Here is a 24,083-nt window from a genome sequence, read left to right as displayed (position 1 = left end):
AACTTCGGTTCATTAACAGGATATGAGTGAATATGTATTAAACACTGATGATTGAAATAATACACTCTACAAAAATAAATATTTTCCATATGAATTACAACACTTTGAAAAAATTTACATAAAACAAATAAATCACTCAAAATATTAAATCTGAACAAAACTTACTGTAGAGTGAGAGAAATATGTTACGATTTGAAAATCATATAATAACTTGACTTGAACTATTATATCTGAATAAACCGTAAACTAAGAAAAAAGAAATAACACTTATGAAAATTATACAATCACTTGTTTCACTTTAAATTAAATCTTAATACAATATTTTAGTTTGACACAATGAAAATAGATAACCAGATCACAATACAAGAACCTATCACCTTCCTACAGGGCCATTTACAAAAACTCTAAGAGAATTTTTATAAGTACTCACTATGATTACAAAACTTCATTATTTCACTGAACACTTTTAAAGCAATACGCTGAGTTGCGTGCGAGAGTGAGAGTGAGGGGAAGATGGCTGTCTTAAGGCTGGAAATCTCTATCTATCTATGCAACCCTGGAGTCGCCTTATACTGTATATATGAAACTTAGCTACTTCCAGAAGATTCCAGGAGTCATCTGATACACCTCGTCTTTACTTCTTGATACTCCTTTCTCTTCGTCCAGCAGACTCGTCTCGCCCAGCAGACTTGTCACAGCCAGGTGACTCATCTTGCTAACAGACTCTCCTCATCCAGCTCTACTGCAGCTACACTGTCAGCTCATGATCGGCCACAATCATCCGTCAGTTCACGATCACCAACGATTGGAGTAAGCTTGTGATCGTCACTCACCAACTCTTGATCATCACACTCGCTAGATCGTTATTGTCTCTCGTCACCTTGTGATCGCTGGTTGTCAGCTTGCCGTTCGCCAGTTCGGGACCGTCGCTCGCCATTTGTCAGCTTGCTGTTCGCCAGCTTGTGATCGTCGCTCGCCATTCATCAGCTTGTTGTTCGCCAGCTTGTGATCGTCGCTCGCCATTCGCCATCTTGTGATTGTCACTCGCCAGCTCGCATTCGACGGTTTGCTGTTCGCCAGCTCGTGACAGCTCTACTTTCGCCAGCTTGTGATCGTCACTCGCCAGCTCGCCATTCGCCAGATTGTGATCGTCACTCACCAGTTCACCATTCGCCAATTTGCTGTTCGCTAGCTTGCCTTTTGCCAGTAACTGATGTTTCTTCTACCCACGATCGCCCATACATCAGGACCTACAACGAGGTAACCTAGACCAGCTCGTTTTCATTTGCGGCTTGGTTCCAATATTTTTCTGCCACTGCAAGCAGCTCATTAGATCCTCTTGTATTGACCACTATTCAGTGTCACACTACCCATCTCGCACCTTTCCTTCCGTGGTAAAGTTGCTCTCCCTAACAAACTACTCTTCCGTCTTGCTGGTAGATTCACTGATGGCCTCGGAAGAATCTCTGATGCTCGTCCATTGTGTGTTTTTCCGACTTCGCGGGGATACGATCGCAGAACACTACCGGCTGCGATCCTCACTTCAAACAAGTACACTGCTCTTCCTGGCGAGACTCTTCTCCTCTTCTGGTCATCGGAGAATATCCTCAACGAGACGACTCAGATCGTCATCCTCCCATCTCTTCGAGTTGTGCTACTTTATTAGTGCTTTTCACATGCAGTTGAGGGAGTTTAACAGGGCGGGGTAAAGCACAAGTGTCAACCTTGGCACTTAACCCCTTCAGTACGAGGCAATGGTCCCCGCTCAGTAGCTGTATACAAGAATTGTGACTCTTGAATATATTTCTATTAACCTGTAATTGCATTTTTAATTTGTATAACTGCATTTTTATTTAATGATTCCACGGTAGATAGCCTTCAAAAAATATAAGAAAAACTAGTCAATAAAATATTTCACTTTATAAAGAAATTTTAGAAAAATATGTTTCCTCTGACATAAAATGTTAACAATAATTTATAATTGTAAGGCATACGATAAGCAAACTTGTCTGGATCATTCCTGTTTTATGTATTTCATGAGATTGGAAAGAAACTGCGTATGTAAGAACATGATGAATAGGCAACTATAGTCCATTTCTTTTATCGAGGCATATTTGCACCGACTCGCAGGGGTGCCCTTTTAGCTCGGAAAAGTTTCCTGATCACTGATTGGTTGGAAAAGATAATTCTAACCAATCAGCGATCAGAAAACTTTTCCGAGCTAAAAGGGCACCCCTGCGAGTCGGTGCAAATATGCCTCGATAAAAGAAATGGACTACTGTACTGTATAGTAGAATGGCAATACATGAAAATGGAAATAATGACAATAGGCTAACTTTTACTTGTGAAAACAATGAACATTACTGTTATGGATTATATACTGTAAGATTTGAAGATGTTATTTTGTAGAAATTATTGTTGAGGAAAAAAGGAATAATAAGAAAAAGACAAATCTCTAGTGTGAACAAGTTGCATTGCTGGTAAGTTTATGTCTCGTTGTGGTTGGGACTTATAATCAGAGGCTTTCTCTATGATTTGGACACTATGATAACATAGAAAAACAATAAAATAGACCTTATGTGATAGTGATTAAGGACTAGAATTACATGTATTTTGTTTGGTGGTGAGCCGAGATGTGAATTATTATAATTATTGTTGTTATTATTATTATTTTTATTATTATTATTATTATTATTATTATCATTATTATTATTATCATTATTACTTACTAAGCTACAACCCTAGTTGGAAAAGCAGTATGTTATAAGCCCAGGGGCTCCAACAGGGAAAATATCCCAGTGAGGAAAGGAAACAAGGAAAAATAAAATATTCAAAGAACAGTAACATTAAAATAAATATTTCCTATATAAACTATAAAATTTGAACAAATCAAGAGGAAGATAAATAAGATAGAATAGTGCAAGAGAACGCCAACCCAAGTTTGTGGAAGACCATGGTACAGAGGCTATGGCACTACCCAAGACTTGGAGAACAATGGTTTGATTTTGGAGTGTCCGTCTAGAAGAGCTGCTTACCATAGCTAAAGAATCTCTTCTACCCTTACCAAGAGGAAAGTGGCCGCTGAACAATTACAGTGCAGTAGTTAATGCCTTGGGTGAAGAAGAATGGTTTGGTAATCTCAGTGTTGTCAAGTGTCTGAGGACAGAGGAGAATATGTAAAGAATAGGCTAGACTATTTGGTGTATGTGTAGGCAAAGGCAAACTGAACCGTAACCAGAGAGAAGGATCCAATGTAGTGCTATCTGGCCAGTCAAAGGACTCAATATCTCTCTAGTGGTGGTATCTTAACAAGTGGCTGGTGCCCCGGCTAACCTACTACCTACACTAAAATAGACCTTACATAATCAAGAATAAGGACTAGAATCGCAAGTGTTTTAAATGGTGTTAGGATGAGATGTTATTTTCCCCTATGTCTCCAAGTAGTTGGTGTCAGGGGGTGTTTGAGTAATGCCTCAGGTAGTGAATATTGCCATTGGCTTGAGAGAGTAGTGTGATTATTGTAGAGTAAAAAAAATAGTTCTTACATATTCAGAAATGAAGGCTAGAATCCCAAAATGTTTGTTGGTCGGCTGAAGACAGGAGGGGCTAATATTAGGAAGAGGAGATTTTTTAGTGAAATTTCCCGAGTGTGAACTGTGTGTAATATACAATCATGTGCTATACTCTTTTATAGCTTATAATGATAATAATAATAATGATAATACTGAAGATGACGCATCCCGACGTCATGGTGTGTATTACCAGGCATGTTTCGACGTATCTCGACATCATCGTAACGAAGGGGTTAATACCCACTCGCCTCTTGGAACTTGTTGTTTCACACAAGTACAGTGTTTATGCTTCTTGATGATTTCATTTTCTTCTTTGAGCTTCGAAGAGCTTGCATATTTGATTGGCAGTTTCTTCATCGGCTCTCCAGTCCTCGTCAGCATTCACGAACATTCGTTCCTTACGAAAGTTTTCTTCGGACCGCGACCACTGCTAGTACAACTCTTTCTACAACTATGGGGCTGACGTGCCGTGTGCCTCAGGGAATAAGTCGCCGCTTCTGCTCGCTACCTCTTACCTTGCGTCACTTTATGGTATACAGTATGATTAGCCAACGTCTTCATTGATAAGACCTTCGTTAATTGCGCATGTCTTCGCTCCTATTCGCCGCCTCCAGGCAGGTAGAACATAGTTCTACACAGCGGTTGATGCAACAGAAGTCTTTAGATCACTCTCCTCCGCTGCCTTTCTCCGGTGATTTGGAACAAATCTTGTGAACATAATCCTTTGCGGTTATTTGCTTCTCTTCTCTCCGCAAGTTTGAGATCTTGTCGGATCTCTGTTACGGTTCCTGGAGTGATTCCTTGGATCATCTCCTCGGCCCTTCATATCTGCATCGAAAGACATAACGTTGTTATTCCCTTTTTTCACTCCTCCTGTTATTATTATTATTATTATTATTATTATTATTATTATTATTATTATTATTATTATCACAAGCTAAGCTGTAACCCTAGTTGGAAAAGCAAGATTCTATAAGCCCAAGGGCTCCAACAGGTAAGAATAGCCCAGTGAGGAAAGAAAACTAGGATATAAACAAACTACAAAAGAAGTAGTAAACATTCAAAATAAAACACTTCAAGAACAGTAAAAACATTAGATTAGATCTTTCATATGTAAACTATAAAAACTTAAAAAACAAGAAGAGAAATAATATAGAACACCATGCCTGAGTATACCCTCAAGCCAGAGAACTCTAATCTAAGACAGTGGTAGACCGTGATACAGAGACTATGGCACTGCCCAAGACTAGAGAACAATGATTTGATTTTGGAGTGTCCTTCTCTTAGAAGAGCTGCTTACCATAGCTAAAGAGTCTCTTCTACCCTTACCAAGAGGAAGTAGCCACTGAACAATTGTAGTGCAGTAGTTAACCCCTTGAACAAAGATTAATTGTTTGGTAATCTCAGTGTTGTCATGTGTATGAGGACAGAGGAGAATATGAAATAGGCCAGACTATTTGGTGCATTTGTAGGGAAAGACAAAATGAATTGTAACCAGAGAGAGGATCCAATATAGTACTGTCTGGGCAGGCAAAGGACTCAATAACGCTAGCGATAGTATCTCAACGCGTGGCTGGTGGTTGGCCAACCTTCTACCTAGGGGATTGAATTCAGCTCTTGCTTACGCTATGGCTATAGCAACTTAATTGCGAGGATTCTTCTGGCCAGTGAAGTTAAGCAACGTTCGGTCTGGTCAGTATTTGGATGGATGGCCGCCTGGGAACACCAGATGCTGTTGGCATCTTCTCTTGCTCTCTGTCTCCATCGGCTTCCACTCCCTCGGAATCTATACAAACAACTTCAGCCCTCCATCCGCGGGATCCTCCTCCAGAGAGACATATACAACTAACTCTTAGCTTGACCTCAGTCTTGTTCGTCAACCCTCCGACAATGACGCTCTCCTGCAGCCTGAGTTCATACAGCAAGGTCTCTCATTCACGGCGATGGGCTAGGTAATACTCGACTTCATTCCTGGCAGTTCGTATCCCACATTCAAGCCCTTCATATTAGGAGTCCTTCATAGTATGACCAATAATTCAGATCAACGGCTACTATGTCAGAGAGGAACTTGAGGTGATACCTCAAACAAAATACAGGAGCTCACCCCCGAGTGTCAACACTTTTTGTCAGCTTGGGAAAGGTCAAGAGAAGGATCACCAAGAACACATTCTTGACTTGGATTTGCAGGTCATGGACCGAGCATTAAGTCCTTATCCTTCCTCTCATAGAGGAGACCTGGAGCTCATAATGTTAGAGGCAGGACTACTCCCCTAGCATTTATGGAAACTACTCTGTGATGCAGCCCTTATCAACAGGCATGTAGAAGCGTCAAATGACCTTCACCGCCCACTTCCTGTAAGCCGTGACTCACAGAAACATGGGGATGTTCTTCATTGACCCTGTGGTGGCTACACAAGAACTGGTTTAAACACCTCAGGCTCTTTGATATAAACAAGTAGCAGAGGGTGGAGGGAAGAGTTTAACCACAACTTCCTCCTTCTGTGGAACAGCATCCACAGTATTCTGCAAAGCTGGCCTCACCTGTCCGCAGATAAATCCATTTCCCTATTGTAACCTGGTATAGAGAGATATACTTGTTACGTCCCCATACCCCCCTGGCGAGGTGAGATTGGGTAATGTCTATGGTTGACTCAAAGATTTCTACGTTTCTGAGAATTCTTAGCCAGAATAGTCACATTGCTAGTATCACACAATCACACAGATTGCTGAGGCCGCTAACCTTGCTTTACACAGATTTTGTTTAGCGAGGTGTCAGGGTTTCTCCCTGTTACGTAGAGGAAAACCCTGGGTCAAATACCAGCCAGCTGGTTTGGACTTCCACCCTTTTATGGGTGAGTCAAATCCCTACATATATAGTGAGGGTTTGTATTTAGTGTTGGAACAAAGGACAAATTTGGAAGTAATTTGTAATTTTCCTAATGATACAAACCTTAAACTAATCATACAAGTTGGCCCGCCATCACCTGTCCCCCCTGCCTGCAATGAAGAGTGACCAGACAACACAGGTGTGTGTGAGCGGTAGCTGGCTACCCCTCTTCCCCCTCCCTCCCCCCCTTACCCCTCCCCCTTACTCAAACACCCCCCGTTAACTAGCGTGTAGTTGTACCTCACTAAATGTCTTATGGCTAGTCTTCCAGCTTTGCCAAAAGTATAATCCCTATACAGTACTGTAAATAACTCAAGGTTTGTCTTGTAAGGGAAAATACAAATTACTGGGTACTTCAAAATTTGTCATATTATTTTAGGACATTTTGATTGGTTTGAGAGATGTTTGAATTCTGTACTGTGAAAGTGATGTTGCTTGAAAATACTAATTTTTTTTCACCTCTTGTTGCAGGAAATGATATTGCACAGAACCCAAAACGCAGGATTTTCTTAATGGCAGCATATTCTGCGTGTGCAGAACACCGTTGGGAAGATGCTGCCGAGATATTGCCTCTTTTATTTTTGGATATTGATACTATTCCACTGGACATGTTGTTAAGTGTAAGTAAATTTATGTTTTAAATGTTTTAAGGAAAATATTGTTCTTCCAAAGGCAGCATTGTTGATTAGAGTAGCATACAGTACTTCATTTTTTGTCTTCAATTTATTGTCTTAGTTTATTGTATCTTATTTTAATGTTGGTGATTGATTTAAGGACCAAATTGTCTTTATAAACCATAGGAATTTCTTAATGATAAAAAAGATATCAGATATTTTATTACGTTAATGCTTTCATTGCCCCTTATGTTTGCCAAATAAAACTAACCTTTTTGAGCAACACATCAAGTGGATGAAGGTCATGTTTTTAATTTTAAATATTAAACTTAGCCGGTGAATATATAAATAGCTTACGTCTCCGACGGTCGACAGATTCCAAAAACTCGCGAGCGATCGCCATGAAGGTTGCCGGGTGTGCCCACCAGCGCCGACTATCGGCCAGATACCGCATATACTTCTCAACCAAACCAGTTCTTTTCTGTCGGTGGTAGTGACAGCATTGGTTCCGCTCGCGCTTAACCTCAAGTTTCTACCGATTGGTGAAGTACTTGTTCTTGGTTTTATTGCTTTCGCTGTGTTGGTTTTCTTCGATAAAACTCTTGAAACCCTTTTTTGATTATTGTTGCTGAACTTGGCTTTCTTTTGGATTTTCTTTGAGATTTTCATAATAACTGACCCTTCTCCTGTCTATCGTAAATGTGCGAAAGGGTGTAATAAACGTCTTCCGAAAGCTTCCCTCGATCCTCATACTGTTTGTGCTAATTGCCGTGGTAAATCTTGTCAATTAGTGGATCGATGTGAGGAATGTATTGTTTTATCGGAATTCGAGTGGTTGGAGTATGAGAAATATACTCGGAAACTCGAAAGAGATAGGGTGAGAAGAAGCTCTTCTAGATCTATAGCTTTTTCCTCTTCCCATGCCCCTGAACCTAATCCTTCTCATGTAGTGGTAGTTTCAGAACCCCTTATTGGCACTAATGAACCTTCTATGCGTGAGATGTTATTGGCCATTCAAGCGTTGGGTGAGAAGGTCGAATCCTTGGCCTCGGACAGGCACCAGCTTATGTCCGACGTTAAAATTTTAAAGGGTCAAAGTGGTAAAGTGAAAAGTGCTTCAAATGTGTTTAGTGTTTTGACGGAGGGTTCGTCTGTTCGTGCTTGTCACTTGCCTAGTCCGAGACCTCTTTCAAGCTCCCCTGCACCAGGGAGAAGGAATGTCGTAGGACTTAAGCGAGTGAGAGGTGTAAACCAACGTACAGACGTTCCCTCAAAGGTATCAGACGTTGCTCTTCAAGCGCGTCCTTACCATAAGACGGGAGAAACGAAGTTCTCCTCGTCTTCCGATGATTCGTCTCGTAAGAAGCCTTGGCGTAAGGTTTCAAGACCTTTGAAACGCAAGTCAGTCCCTTCAGGACAGGTCCAGCGTCCTGGCTGTAGTCATTGGGACAGCTCTGACTGTATTCAGTCATCGGATGACTGTGTTTCTGTTAAGCGTAAACGTGACGTTGAGTTCGAGGGTCTCGTTCGGTGCGATGACTTGCATGCACAGACGTTGCCGACGTCACGGCCCGTTTCGACTCCTGTTGACCCTAAGTGGAGTGTCTTACAAGACATGCAGTTGAAACTTTCATCCTTAATGGAAGTTTATGATCATGACCAGGTTCGTAAAGATCCTTTGCTTGCGGTTCGTCAGTCCAGCAAGCGTGACGCAGGTCTTCAACCTCCTAAGCGAGATTTGTCTCGTCGTTTTGACGTTAGCGCTAATGTTAGCGGTGCTGTTAAACGTGATTCTGATCATGTTCCTCGTCAGTCACGTCAGTTACGTGACGTTGAACTTCAATTTCCGCAGTCACAGCGTGACGTTGAGCAGCAGTCGCCACAGTCCCGACGTGACGTTCTTCGGCCGACTCCGTTGTCCCGACGTGACGTCGAACGTCAGTCGCCATAGTCTGGTGTTGTTTTTCAGCCTCAAGACCTGCAGTCTTTGCAGTCTCAACGTGACGTCGTTCCCTCGACTTTTGCTGCGGCTCCTTCGCATATTGATGTGGTCTGTCAATCGTTGCCGCCTCGGCATGCTGTGTTTTCTCTGTGTCGCAAGACTTTGCCTTTGTCGGATGATGTTCCTTCGGATGAGGAAGTTGTTGACCCCCTTCCTGCTGATGTTCCTTTGGGGATCCCTTCAGATGGAGAGGAGCCTAGGGTTGTCCAGCAATCCCTTGACTTTAAAAAGATTATGCTTATCTTTAGGGATCTTTTTCCCGATCATTTTGTTACTGCGGCTCCACGCTCACCGCCGTCTGAATTCACGTTAGGCATGGTTCTCTCTCGCTCTTCTAAGAGAGCCTTGCGTTTGTTGGGAGACTGGTTAATGACCAGGAGAGGTTTAGGGAAGTCTTCTTTTGCCTTTCCCCCTTTCAAATTGGCTTCTCGTGCGAGTGTCTGGTATGACACGGGAGAAGTTCTCGGCTTGGGGGTGCCTCCCTCTGCCCAGGGAGACTTCTCAAGCCTTGTAGACTCTCCTCGTCGTCTAGCCATGAGACGCTCGAAAGTTTGCTGGTCCTCTACAGATCTGGATCATCTCCTTAAAGGAATTTTCCGTGCCTTCGAGGTTTTCAATTTTTTGGATTGGTCCCTGGGAGCCTTAAGTAAGAAGGTCTCTTCAGCGGACAGGGATGTCTCTATTCAGATAATGTCTTGCATGGACAAGGCAATAAGGGATGGCTCTAATGAACTGGCGGCTACGTTCACAGCAGGAGTTCCTAAGAAGAGAGAGACTCTGTGTTCTTTTCTTTCTGCAGGGGTTACTCCCTGTCAGAAGTCAGAACTTCTTTTTGCTTCCTTATCTTCTACTTTGTTCCCTCAACAGCATATTAGAGATATCGCGGCATCTCTTGTTCAGAAGGACACGCATGATTTAATGGCCACGTCTGCTCGTAAGGTTTTGCCTTCGTCTTCTCATGTCAGCAGACCCAAGTTTGACACGCCAGCGGCGAGGTTTATCCCGCCTTTTCGTGGCAGAGCTCCCAGTAGGGGAGGCTCTCGTGCCGATAGCAAACGAGGTAAGAAGAGAGGATCTAAATCCTCACGTGGCAGAGTCTGACTGCCCACGTCCTCAGACAGCAGTAGGGGCCAGATTGACCAACTTCTGGCAGGCCTGGGAGAAGAGGGGTGGAGACCGGGAGTCTGTTTTGTTGCTGAAGGAGGGTTACAAAATTCCTTTTGTACGAAGACCTCCTCTTGTGAAAGTTCCGATAGACCTCTCTCCCAGGTATCGAGAGGAGACAAAGAGACAGGCGTTGCATCTTCAGGTGTGTCTGTTGTTAGAAAAGGGGGTGGTGGTGAAAGTCTCGGACCTTCAATCCCCAGGTTTTTACAACCGTCTCTTCCTGGTTCCTAAGAACACAGGAGGTTGGAGGCCAGTGCTGGATGTAAGTGCTCTCAACGTGTTTGTTGTAAAAACAAAATTCACGATGGAGACCACCAAATCCGTTTTAGCAGCGGTCAGAGAGGGCGACTGGATGGTCTCTCTCGACCTGCAGGATGCGTACTTCCACATTCCAATACATCCAAATTCTCAACATTATCTGAGGTCTGTGTACAGGAAGGTGGTGTATCAATTCCGAGCACTGTGCTTCGGCCTCAGCCCTGCTCCTCTTGTTTTTACGAGGCTCATGCGGAATGTAGCGAAGTTCCTACATTTATCGGGGATCAGAGCCTCCCTGTATTTGGACGACTGGTTACTCAGAGCGTCGTCACGTCATCGCTGTCTGCAGGACCTACAGTGGACTTTGGACCTAGCCAAAGAGTTAGGTCTCTTGGTGAACATGGAGAAGTCGCAACTGACTCCATCCCAGACCATTCTCTATTTGGGGATGGAGATACAGAGGGGCTTTTCCGTCTTCCAACAGGATCGAGCAGGCTTTGCTCAAAGTCCGTCTCGTGCAAGAGAAAAACAGTTGCTCTGTGAGAGTTTGGATGAGCCTCCTAGGGACTCTTTCGTCGCTGGAGCAGTTTATCTCTCTAGGGAGATTCAACCTACGCCCTCTCCAGTTCCACCTAGACATCCATTGGAACAAGGAGAAGGGTTTAGAGATGGTCTCGATTCCAATCTCCGATTCAGTCAAGACTTGTCTAGCTTGGTGGGACAGCAACATAAGACTTCGGGAAGGTCTTTCTCTGGCAGTCAAGAACCCAAACCATGTGTTGTTTTCAGACGCATCGGATTTGGGTTGGGGGGCGACTCTGGACAATCTGGAGTGCTCGGGTCTTTGGTCTGCAGACCAGAGGAGTCTTCACATAAACTGCAAACAGCTTTTAGCAGTCCATCTAGCGTTAAGGATTTTCGAGAGTCTGGTTCGAAACAAGGTGGTGGAGGTGAATGCAGACAATACCACGGCCTTGGCTTACATCTCGAAGCAAGGAGGCACTCACTCCCACTCTCTTTTTGTCATCGCAAGGGACCTTCTCACTTGGTCAAAAGATCGAAACATCTCTCTTTTGACGAGATTCGTCCAAGGGGAGTTGAATGTCTTAGCGGACTGTCTCAGTCGAAGACGACAGGTGATTCCTACGGAGTGGACGCTCCACAAGGATGTGTGCGAGAGACTATGGATGACTTGGGGTCGACCCACCATCGATCTCTTTGCGACCTCTTTGACAAAAAGGCTCCCGACTTATTGCTCTCCGTTTCCAGATCCAGAGGCGGCCCACATAGACACTTTTCTTCTGGACTGGTCTCACCTAGACGTCTATGCCTTTCCACCTTTCAAGATCCTAAACAAGGTGCTTCAGAAGTTTGCCTCTCACAAAGGGACCAGGTTGACGTTGGTTGCTCCCCTCTGGCCTGCGAGAGAGTGGTTCACAGAGGTACTTCTATGGCTAGTAGACATTCCAAGAAGTCTGCCGTTGCGGATGGATCTCTTGCGGCAGCCTCATGTAAAGAGATTTCATCAAAGCCTCCCCGCGCTTCGTCTAACTGCCTTCAGACTATCGAAAGACTCTCTAGAGCTCGAGGGTTTTTGAAGGAGGCAGCTAGAGCGATCGCGAGGGCTAGAAGATCCTCTACCATCAGGATCTATCAGTCTAAATGGGAGGTATTTAGAGACTGGTGCAAGTCCTCCTCTTTTTCTTCTTCCAGTACCTCTGTAGCGCAGATTGCAGATTTTCTGCTTTATCTGAGAAACGGTCGCTCCCTTTCTGCATCTACCATTAATGGCTACAGAAGCATGTTAGCTTCTGTTTTCAGGCATAGAGATTTGGATCTCTCTAATAACAAAGATCTTCAAGACCTGCTTAAGTCTTTCGAGACTTCCAAGGAGCGTCATATTTCTACTCCTGCTTGGAACTTGGACGTGGTCCTACAGTTCCTCATGTCAGACAGGTTTGAACCATTAAATTCAGCCTCCCTGAAGGATCTTACCCTCAAGACACTTTTCTTGGTGAGCTTGGCTTCTGCGAAAAGGGTTAGTGAGATACATGCTTTTAGCAAGAATATCGGCTTCTCCGCTAATAAAGCAGTATGTTAGCAGTATGTTCTCTTCAACTTGGTTTCTTGGCCAAGAATGAACTTCCGTCTCGTCCTTGGCCTAAATCATTTGAAATCCCCAGTCTATCTGAGATTGTGGGGAATGAAGTTGAAAGAGTGCTGTGCCCCGTTAGAGCTCTTGAATTTTATTTATCCAGAACTAAACCGTTGTGAGGTTTTTCAGAGGCTTTATGGTGCTCCGTTAAAAAGCCCTCTTTACCCATGTCGAAGAATGCGTTGTTTTATTTTATTAGACTATTGATTAGAGAGGCACACTCATTTAAGTGAGAAGGATCGTAATTTGCTTAAAGTCAAGGCTCATGAAGTTAGAGCGATAGCAACTTCAGTAGCGTTTAAACAAAATAGATCCCTTAAAAGTATTATGGACGCGACCTTTTGGAGAAGCAAGTCGGTGTTCGCTTTATATTACTTGAAAGATGTCCAGACTCTTTATGAGGACTGCTACATGTTGGGACCATTCGTAGCAGCGAGTGCAGTAGTGGGTGAAGGTTCTACCACTACATTCCCTTAATCCCAATATCCTTTTAATCTTCTCTTGAAATTTTTAATCTTGTTTTGGGTTGTACGGGAGACTAAGAAGTCTTTCGCAATCTTTTGATTTGGCGGGTGGTCAAAATATTGTTTCTTGAGAGCGCCCAGATTAAGGGTATTGATGAGGTCCTGTTGTAGGGGTGTTCATCCTGGTTATAGCAGCTCCTGGGAGTCTTTCAGCACCCTAAGAGGATCGCTGGGCTTTGTGAGGATAGCGGACTAATGAGGCAGAGTAATCATCAGAGTCAGCTTCCTTATCAGGTACCTATACTTAAGTTTGTTTTTTTGAATATTTGTCAAAAACTCTAGAGCATATATGCCTTTATTGTTTTAATACTGGTCTCTACCCTCCACCATGGGTGTGAATCAGCTATTTATATATTCACCGGCTAAGTTTAATATGATATTTTCAATTTGAAATAAATTTTTGAATATACTTACCCGGTGAATATATATAATTAAAGGCCCTCCCTTCCTCCCCGATAGAGACCCTACGGACTGAGAAGAACTGGTTTGGTTGAGAAGTATATGCGGTATCTGGCCGATAGTTGGCGCTGGTGGGCACACCCGGCAACCTTCATGGCGATCGCTCGCGAGTTTTTGGAATCTGTCGACCGTCGGAGACGTAAGCTATTTATATATTCACCGGGTAAGTATATTCAAAAATTTATTTTAAATTGAAAATATAATTTTTCTTAGAAACAGGTGAACATAGAAATGTTTGTGTAAAACAACATAGTGCTGTCTTCTTGTGCCTGATACTTCTGTTTATTCTTACAAGGATATGTCATCATCTTTTATATAGGACATGGAAATGGTGGCTAATTGGTTGGATAATTGGTGATGGGTTAATAAATTCTAGATTACAGTCCTATCAATGGTTAGTAAATCACCACTTTTTGGGCTTAGCCATGTTGTGCTGATGGAAGGTTCCTTTAGGCAGCTTTCTAAGGGATATTTAGCTACAGTGATACTCCCAGAGAATTACCCATCGGTCTCCAGAATTCTAACTCCTGGCATGAGTATCCTTAATATATCTTTAAGGATATCGCATAAAATCAGGGGACGTATTTTTTGATACGACACATAGCAATCTTCACCCCGAATAGATTTTACTCTTTGAGGGGGAAGAGTGGCAAACGAAGGGGAGCCTTTATCAAGGTACCCGGTGGACCCCCTCCCTGTACTGCTCAGGCTCATCGTTACTTATAAAAGTAGCATTTAAGCGCAGTGTTCTCCCACGCCTCTCTCGGTGTTGTTACTTATTTCAAGGAATATTATCATGCAATCTCCAGCATCTTCATCCTCTGGAAAGTTGAGTATTTAATCTTTCCTGTGTATAATTTTTAGCTCCCTTCTCACAGATAAGTTAACATAATTTAGGTGTGTTATGTGAAGCACTGCCATCCCTGGAGGCGACCATTTTAAGACCGCTGTCGCGCGCCATAAATGCTTTATTTAGTTAGTAGTGTGACGTTCCCGGTATTAGCTATAAAGAAATTTTAGCTAGTTAGGCAAAATTATACTGGTGAAGATAAGCTTTACACATGTAATATTTCCTCCTCTGAATAAACGTTTCTATCGTATACGATAGGGCCTTGGTGGTATCAGCGTAGTCGAGATCCCGACTTGAGTTAGGCTAGCCTAACTTGTTTTAGTATACTTTAGTAACGTTATCCCCCGTTTAACCTCTAGTATCGTTTTTATTAATTCGGTCGGAGATATATTTATCTCCTAGAATTATTAGTATAATTCGATATACTACTTTTTTAGAGAAATGAGGATAAACCCTTCTTCTCCCCTGAGTGCCGCCATCCCAGGCGACAACCCTATCTTCCGTCATCGCCATCAAGTAGTGTACTCCGGCTTGACTTGGATAGTGTTTTACTGTCGATCTTCTTTGCCGGCGAGTATCCCAGCCTTGAAATACGACAGTAACTCAGGGTATTCTGTTTTGTTGCCGACAACGTTACCGAAAGTGGAAAAGTTATTCCTCTGCGGGTTACACCGTTGTCGGCATAGGAAGCTATGCTTCCCTAGTTTACAACCAAAAGTGGGCAGTATAATTGCTGCCACCCTTCTCCCTTGTGGACTGGAAGACATGTCTTATATCCGGCAATGTCTCAGGCTAGGGAATCGTCTTTCGCCTGCCGTCCATAACGTCTCTGGTATAGGAAGCTAGGCTTCCTTGATTTACAGCCGAAAGTAGGAAGCATACCCGCCGCCACCTTTCTCTGTAAAATATAAGACCCTTTCCCTTCCCCTTCTGTCCTTTAGTGCCGGCCTAGCCGTCACAAATATCCTTTGGCCTGTATTCTACAATCATCCCCGCTTGCCGGGCTGACTGGGTTACCGGCCGGGTTCCTACTAAGGCGGTTAGGTTGCCGCTTCGACCAACTCCCTAACGGAAGCAAAGCTCCGGGAAAGGTTGAGCCAGACCTGACGGCTGCCGGTGGGAAACCCATTATACTGTTGAGAATTCTTCAGTCCTCTCTTGGATTGCCATCCACAAACCTTGTAACCGGCAGTACAGCCAGCAGCAGAATTTGTGGCTGGATGGAAGCTAGAATCGGTGTATTCCTCCCCTTCCATTAGAATTCCCATTCCGGGAAGAAGGCTGTAGAAGCCAGTAGCCCCACACTCCTAATTATTATACTAAACTATAATAATACAGAGTCCTCCTTCCCATTCTTTCTCTCTCCCTATCAGTTACTAGCCTAACCCCAGTAGTATACCGGTAAGACTACAGTATATGACAATACAGTTGCTAGTATTCCTGCAGTATAACAATACAGCAGTTAGAAAACTACAGTATACAATGATGCAGTAGTATAAATCTTTCCAATATACTCTGTGTATCCTTTCACAGTTTATTGCTGAGACCGAATAAAATGTTGATGTGAAGTATTCCTTCAACATCCTGATGAATCCTAGATCATCGGGATACTGATTATTACCGTGCAGTATTAATATTCTACAAGTGGAGGAGTTAGTGTAAATATTCACTGACTCCGGCTCTACGTACGAGAGTTATTCCACTCTGTATTTTCCCTAATAAGGAAATTAAAAATATTAATGATGACGGAGCTCACAGCAATTGCCTGGAGAGGAAACACAGATATGTGTCTTTCCTACTTCTTTTCTAGCTTACTATCCTAAGCTATTAAAAATAATAGTAAGAAATACTATTGTTAACCATGTGTATTTATATCAATGATATAAACAACTGATTACTCATTTCACCCTTTTTCTCCCCTACAGGAGGAGCAAATGGTGAAGGGTACAGTTGTGTTCTGCAACCACAAGAGAAAGAACTTTGTGGGCCTACGATGTACAGGTCTCATGCCCCCTGCTGCATCGTATCTGGATTCCTGTGATACTGGGACCCATATTTTAAGCATATATTATATCAGTGATAGAAACAGTGGCGAAGTGTACAGTTGCGTTCTGCAACCACAAGAGTAACACCTGTTGTGGGCATACGATGTACAGGTTTTATGCCCCTGCTGCATCGTATCTGGATCCTGGAGGTTCTGGGACCCGAAGGGTCGCTCCTATCGCTTGACCTTGCTGACCGACGGCTTTGTAAAGATATCCCTGACACTATGGAGTCAAGGGATACAGCAAGGGAAACCCATCAAATGTGAGTATGAGGCTTCCAGAAGAACTCTCCGGGACCTTACCTACCTAACAATTCTTTGAAGAGCCTACTGTTCCCTAAGGCTTATTCGAATACGTTTGGGCCTCAGACACAGGTCCAGCCTCCCTCTATCCAACGCAACGGACAGTGGATGCGGATATCAACAAGGCACCGCAAAGCTTGGACATCCACCAAGATTGGATGTCAGAGGTGCCCATTGACACCGGACAAGGGTCTACTACAAGAAGACCCTGAAAAAGGGGTGGTTCAACCACCCACGGAGGAAGAAGGATCTGTTTCGACAGTGACTGAGGTCCCTCAGCTCACTGTGCCGGCATATCAACCTATGCCGTCAACCTCTTCAGCCCCAAACTCCCCAACTGGCTAGACAGGTTGGCAGGAGCGAAACGCTCCTAGAGTCGATCCAGCAGATGCTGACACTGTTCCGGAAGGACCAAGAGGAGAATAAGCAAGATCTCAAAGAGATTAAGAGAGAGGTACAGGGAAGGAAACGCCCTGGTGCCTCCAGGGGCTCCGCTAAGCCCCTTAAAATGTCTGACCTCCCTCACTGCTCCGAACCAACCCCTGGGAGGTAGACGGAACACATGCCCATGTTGAATGGGAAGCTTTATATCTCCGAGAAGTTGGGGCCCAATCCCCTTGAAGAGCTTTAATTCTGGCCCAGCTTTCAGCGTACCCAGATTGCTACGTGAGACTGCGAGATGAATCTACATCCCGCGTGGAGACTATACTGAAGGAAGTCATTGTCCTGGAACATGACAAGGCACAAGCCATCCTTACCAAGACCCAGAAAGGGGCCGGATATACTAACTCCAAAATCTCAGCATTGAGCAAGAAGCACCCAACCTTCATTGCTCCTTCCTCCAGAGCCTTCCCCCTTTTGGGGAAAGCCCTAAACTGTGTCATGAGAGCAGTCGAAGAGGGCAAACCCTACCCAATTCTAGAGTAATGCAAACCATTATCTCTAGCTATGCCCACCTGGGAGGAGAAGTGGAAAGAGGTACATCTAACCTTCGCCGTCTCGAAGTTGGATCCTGAGATAGCAGGCCAGCAGTTTAATGAGAACCTTCCAAAAGTTGCCAAACCATCTTTTGAGAAGGGAACAGGAGACGAAGGATAGTCTTGCCACCTCCCTGTCTCATCAGAACTGTTTGGAAATGTGTGCAGGCATCTAATAACGCCCCACCCTTATGATGGATTTGTAGGCTTATCTCAAGTCAAAAAAGGACCTGTAGAGAGCATGTGTTTGCCGCAACAACGGTGAAACACGAACCCAGAAAACGGATTTCATCATGTATCTGGGTCGAAGACCCTTTCCCACAAGAAGTGGTCCAAGAAGTCATTGCCAAAGCCACCACGGAGAATAGGTTCTCCAAAAGTGGGGCATGTCCTCAAAGAGGAAATCGTCATTAGAACTGCACAATTTCCAACCGTGACCATAACCACGGTGCCGCAAATGGTAGCCCAGCCGTAACCCACCTTCTAGATGGTCTCTCAACAGCTGGTAGCCAGTCACCTGTGTTTAATCGAGGCTTTGAAAGGCACTTGACCACCTTTCGGCCCTACAAAGGTAAGGACCCAAAAAGAGGATCCTCTGGAAACCCCCCAAGGGTGGAGGAGGACGCGGTCACGGAAACAAGTCCTCAGGAACCTCTAAACAATGAGTGGTTCCAGGTAGGAGGCAGACTTTTCCACTTTCTGGATCGTTGGGCCTTCGATCCCTGGGTCCACAGCCAAATTACGAATGGACTTGGTTGTAAATGGAACAAAAAATCCACCCCACTTTTCCAAAATTCTTCCAACGCTCCACCCCCTTATTGGAAGAATATACCTCAGAACTCTTGAACAAGAAGGTAATGAGAAAAGCGAAGTCCATCAAAATTCCAGGGAAGGCTGTTTTGTGTTCCTAAGAAAGACTCGGACAAACCCAGAGTCATTCTAGACTTGTCTCCACTCAACAAGTTCATCGAGAATAACAAGTTCCGGATACTTACATTGCAACACATAAGGACCCTTCTACCAAAAGGGGCATATACAGTCTCAATAGACTTGGCAGATGCTTACTGGCACCTACCAGTCAGTCGCCCCCTCTCCTCCTACCTAGGATTCAGGCTACAGAAGACAAAATATGTCTTCACAGCCATGCCCTTTGGACTAAACATAGCCCCAAAGGTATTCACAAAGCTAGCGGACACGATCGTCCAGCACCTACGCTCCAAAGGAGTACAAGTAGTAGCATACCTGGACGATTGGATGGTGTGGGCAACATCCAAGACTACTTGTCTGCAACCGGCCGGAAAGGTGATCCAGTTCCTGAAACACCTGGGCTTCAAGATCAATCACTAGAAGTTTCGCCTTTCTCCAGCTCACAAGTTTCAATGGTTAGGAATCCATGGGAACTTGCAGTCACACCACCTCTTCATTCTATTAAAGAAGAGGAGAGAAATGGCAGCATCTGTCAAGAGACTAATCCAACACAAGAGGATTTCAAGACGTCAACAGGAAAGAGTACTGGGCTCTCTCCAGTTCGCAGTAGTGACAGACCCGGTGCTAGAAGCACAGCCAAAGGATGCATCAGGAGTCTGGAGAAGATACGCATCAAATGCTCGAAGAGATCAACAAGGTTGACACCGACCCGAGATAGCGCACGTTATTAAGGCTGTAGTCAACGAATAGGAGGCTAGCACAGACAATTCTCTTGCAACCACCACAAACATCAGTGGTGATACACACGGAAGCCTCCCTGGAAGAATGGGGAGGCCATTCGCATGAAATGAAAGGGCAAGAAATTGATCATTCCAGTTCAAAAAACTTTCACATCAACATCTTAGAGGCTAAGACAGTCCTCCTGACGTTGAGGAGACTATGCCCTCGCAGTACAGTCCACATCAGACTGGCCCTCAACAATGAGGTGATAGTAATATGTCTAAATCGACAAGGCTCGAGTTCACCTCACATTAATCACGTGATGTTAGCCATCTTCCGCCTGGCAAGGAAGAGAAGATGGCATTTATCAAGCAGTTCACCTTCAAGGGTTCCGCGATGTGACGGCGGATGCTCTATCCAGGCAAAAACCGATAGAGACAGAATGGTCCCTAGATGCAGACTCATTCTCCTTTATTTTCGATAAAAGTCCCGGAACTGCAGATCGACCTCTTCGCAACGAGCGACAACAAGAAACTACCTCGTTATATAGCCCCTTACGAAAACCTTAAGCAGAAGCGATAGACGTCATGTCTCTCGACTGGAATGGATGGAATCGAATTTATCTATTTCCACCAACCAATCTCCTGCTAAAAGTCCTCGACAAGCGAAGATCCTTCAGAGGAACAGTTCCTGTAGTGGGTCCCAAATGGCTCAAAAACAATTGGTTTCCTCTAGTTCTAGAATTGAAACTGTAGTTCTTTCCTCTGCCATACCCAACTGGTGCAGAAGTCGACTGTTACATTTCACCCTCGAGAACCAAAAACCTGCATCTCATGATTTCCCTAGCAGCGTACAAAAAGTTTGGGATCTCGAAGAATGAGGCCGACTTCATTGAAGAGTACAAGTCAAGTCCAACCAGTAGACAAAGTGAATTGTCTTGGGAGAAAAAGGGTAACCCGTGTGAAAACAAGGGGACGAACAGAAATTTCAACAGGTTTCTGTCTCTCTTCTTTTACCTACTTGAACAAGGCTTGACTTCCACTACGATAACCATGTGTAAGTCGGCTCTGATCAGACTTCTTTTATACGCCTTTGAGATGGATCTCATAAGCGAAACCTTCCTTAAGGTGCCAAAGCATGCACTAGACCCGAGCCGGCAACCCCTCCAAAGCCCATTACATGGTTGTTGGTCAAAGTCTTGCACTATGCTTCGAACCTAAACAATGAGGATTGTAGTCTAAAGGAACTAACATAGAAAGTCAATTTTCTTTTCCCAATAGCTTCAGGGGCTAGAGTTAGTGAAATATTGGCCCTATCAGGGATGTAGGCCATGTTCAGTTCACAGAAGAGGGAGAACTGAACCTTTTCCCCGATCCTACTTTAATCACCAAAAACTAGCTGCCCACCAAAAGGTGGGGTCCTTGGAGAATCTGCCCACTGAAGGAAGATGTCTCTCTATGCCCAGTAGAGTGTCTTAAGGTCTATCTTCGTAGAACTTCAGACTTCAAGAAAAGACAGCTCCTCTGAGGCGAAACCTCAGGATCAAAATCTATCCCTAAAATAACTGAGAGCAATGCTCACCTACTTATTCGCAGAGCAGATCCTGACAGCAAGCCCACAGGTCATGATCCTAAGAAAATTGCTTCTTCACGGAACTTCTTCCAACACTATACAAAGCAAGTACATGAAATAAAACATGTTGTGGTGGCGGCGGGTAGTGTTAAAAAAACTGTCGTCTAAGCACTGCGACGAACAGTGAACTGCTTTGGGACTTTTTCCAGCAGTGCATCGGGTGCATGGGTACATTTACCCTCGAGTGCAAATCACAATGATGATTAATACACTGTTCCATATAGGTGTATATCTGACCGATAACACCAGTGCCAAGTGAACGTTGCGTCACGTTGTTCATGCATTTCCAAAATCTGTGTGAATTAGTCAGATTTGGTTTTACATCTCTATTGAGTGGCATCATTTCGATGAAATTACATATTTTTTCGATAAGAGAAAATATGGACCCTGATGTGTTTTCAGTGCCGGATCAGATTCATACCTGATTGTAACTACATTTGATAATCTAGTTACAAGGTAAAATATTAAACGTATTGTGGTCTTATTGCTGCTATCTCAGGTACAGACGAATAAAGCATGCTAGAGTACAGATTTCCAAGGGATGACAAGGGTAATCTCTGAGATTTACCATCCGTCCCTATGGAGATACAAACTTTGAATCCTTATAGTCGAAGTCGACACTTTCCCTGCAGGGGGCAGGAAGCCCTAAGCTAGTTCCAAGCTTAGTGGATATGACAAATAACGGTAATGTCATATATAAAGGGGTAGGAGACCATATAAGGAACTCATTCAAAGTAAAGGCAATTATACAAACCCACAGATATAGTACTTTCAAGTTAATTCTCTGGCAAGCTTCCATCAGGATGACATGGCTGAGCCCAAAAAATGGATTTTTAGCAAAGCGAAAAATCTATTTTTGGGTGAGATAGCCATGTCGTCCTGATGGACCCACCCTTCTTTCTTAAAATGACCCCACCCGAAACTACTCTATCTGCGGCTATTCCTGCTTAAATGCAATAAGGAATGATGGGCCGTAGCAGTACAGGGGGGGATCCACCGGGTACCTTGATAACGGCTCCCCTTCGTTTGCCACTCTTCACTCTCAAAGAGTAAAATCTATTCGGGGTGAAGATTGCTGTGTCGTATCAAAAAATGCGTCCCCTGATTTTATGCGATATCCTTAAAGATATATTAAGGATACTTGTGCCAGGAGTTAGAATTCTGGAGACCTATGGGTAATTCTTTGGGAGTATCACTGTAGCTAAATATCCCTTAGAAAGCTGCCTAAAGGAACCTTTCATCAGGACGACATTGCTACCTCACCCAAAAATAGATTTTTTGCTTTGCTCAAAATCCGTTTTTTCTTTCAGTTGTTGCCAAGTCAAATTGGTTTAGGTGGTGGCTATTACAGAAAGTGTCTCCCAGGCAGTGCATATAATACTTTAGTGTGTTTTCATTATACACTAATACACACTGTGCTTCAAGTAAATATTTCACAGTACAGTAATAGAAAATTTAAGGAAAATAACATGCTACTTCTGCAACTTAGGAACTTGAATCTTCATTCATGGATCATCATAATGCCCTTTGTAATTCGTTTGCATCTCGAGTAAATATACTATACAGCTTAATACAAATAACATTTGACTAGGCACTCCCTCTTCCTTTTCCTTTTCCCCTCTCTTGGGGCACAGCATCAGAAACCCTGTCAGCTAGAATCGACTCGCTTGCAGATAAGCTCCACTTAGCTTGTAACTTTTCTATTAGGGAATATAGAAGTGTCATTCCCCACACTCCTTATGAGGGGGAGTGTGTTGTAACCAGGCAAACCTATTGATATACTATATATATGCCTCATTGCTACTACACAAAGGTTTTCTGCTACATATCCTTTATTATGTGGGCTGTTGACCCACTGGTGTTGTCAAATCACTGGTGCACAAGGTATAAAGTACAGTACCTTAACTCTGCACCACTTACAAGGGTCTGAGTTTTTGGTTGCCTGGGATTAGTATCCAGCCAGTTGAAATAGGGACTTCTTCCCACCTAAAGATGAGTCTCCCATGTAAAGGGTGGGGGTTTGTATTTATGTAAGAATAAATAACAAATTTGGAGGTAATTTCTATTTTTCCCATCTACACAAACCTGAGACCTTTACTCATACTTATCCCCATGATCTATCCCTTAGAAAGGCCCAGCTGCAATCAAAATGAGTGTTCAGTAAATCAGTGAGGTGGCATTTCCCCACTCTTGGCTGCTAACTACCTGTCACCGGTTTGCACATTATAGAAATTTAACTGCTGTGTAGTCCAGCTTTGCTGATATTTTATCCAATGTAAAGAACTCAGGTACGTATAGTTAGAAAAAATGCATACAGTATTACAATACTTCCAAATTTGTCTTATTTCATTCAAATGTTATATGTACAGTACTGTATAGAGTACATTACTACCAGTACTTCACATGGTATCTTATCTACGTAGGTACAGTACAGTTTGTTTCGACACAAATACACACCCTTTCGCTCTTTACAGTGGATATTATCTCGATGAATGCTGGAAATTAGCCAAAAGACCAAAAGACTTTTTAGCGAGGTTCAATATTGTCTAACTACCCACCGCTAATTATCTGGGTTTCAGACTACCCACCCCACTCTCACACTTATCGGTCGAGTGACACCACTATTTATTTTCTCGGAAGAAATTGGATTTTCCGCCTGTCTCTCCCTTTAACCATTTGTTCCCTTACGAATTTCAAACTGTGTAAAGGTTTATTCATTTTTCTTTTCATAGTGAAAGTGTGAGGGAGATTCCAACCATGTAGGTTTGTCCAGGTGTAGAAGGGCGCTGATGCGACACCTTGTGTCTACCATAGAGACAGACCCTCATGACCTTTGTCCTACCTGCAGGGGTCATTCCTGCACCCAAGAGTCTCCATCTAATTTGTGTAGGGAGTGGCGATCCTCCCAGTTGCAGAGATTTGCAAGGTGGCGAAAGAAGAAATCCAAGAGGGACTCCTCCCCTTCCGGTTCTTCCTTGAAGGCGAAGAATTC

At 43.7% G+C, this 24,083-nt stretch overlaps 1 protein-coding gene across 2 annotated transcripts in view; it reads left to right on the top strand.

Annotated features, from left to right (window-relative positions):
• The window catches only part of LOC137658422 (titin homolog), a 117,229-nt gene that overhangs the window by 5,566 nt on the left and 87,580 nt on the right, over positions 1 to 24,083 (top strand). For both annotated transcript variants that reach the window (XM_068393125.1, XM_068393124.1), the window contains exon 3: positions 6,931 to 7,079. In XM_068393125.1, the coding sequence (XP_068249226.1) occupies positions 6,931 to 7,079 (149 nt within the window). The remainder of the gene's footprint in view (positions 1 to 6,930; positions 7,080 to 24,083) is intronic.

Source organism: Palaemon carinicauda, chromosome 19 (genome assembly GCF_036898095.1).
Source record: "Palaemon carinicauda isolate YSFRI2023 chromosome 19, ASM3689809v2, whole genome shotgun sequence".
Classification (NCBI taxonomy): Eukaryota; Metazoa; Arthropoda; class Malacostraca; order Decapoda; family Palaemonidae; genus Palaemon; species Palaemon carinicauda.
The sequence above is the reverse complement of the archived record's forward strand: the minus strand, read 5'-3'. Positions and strand labels throughout refer to the sequence as shown.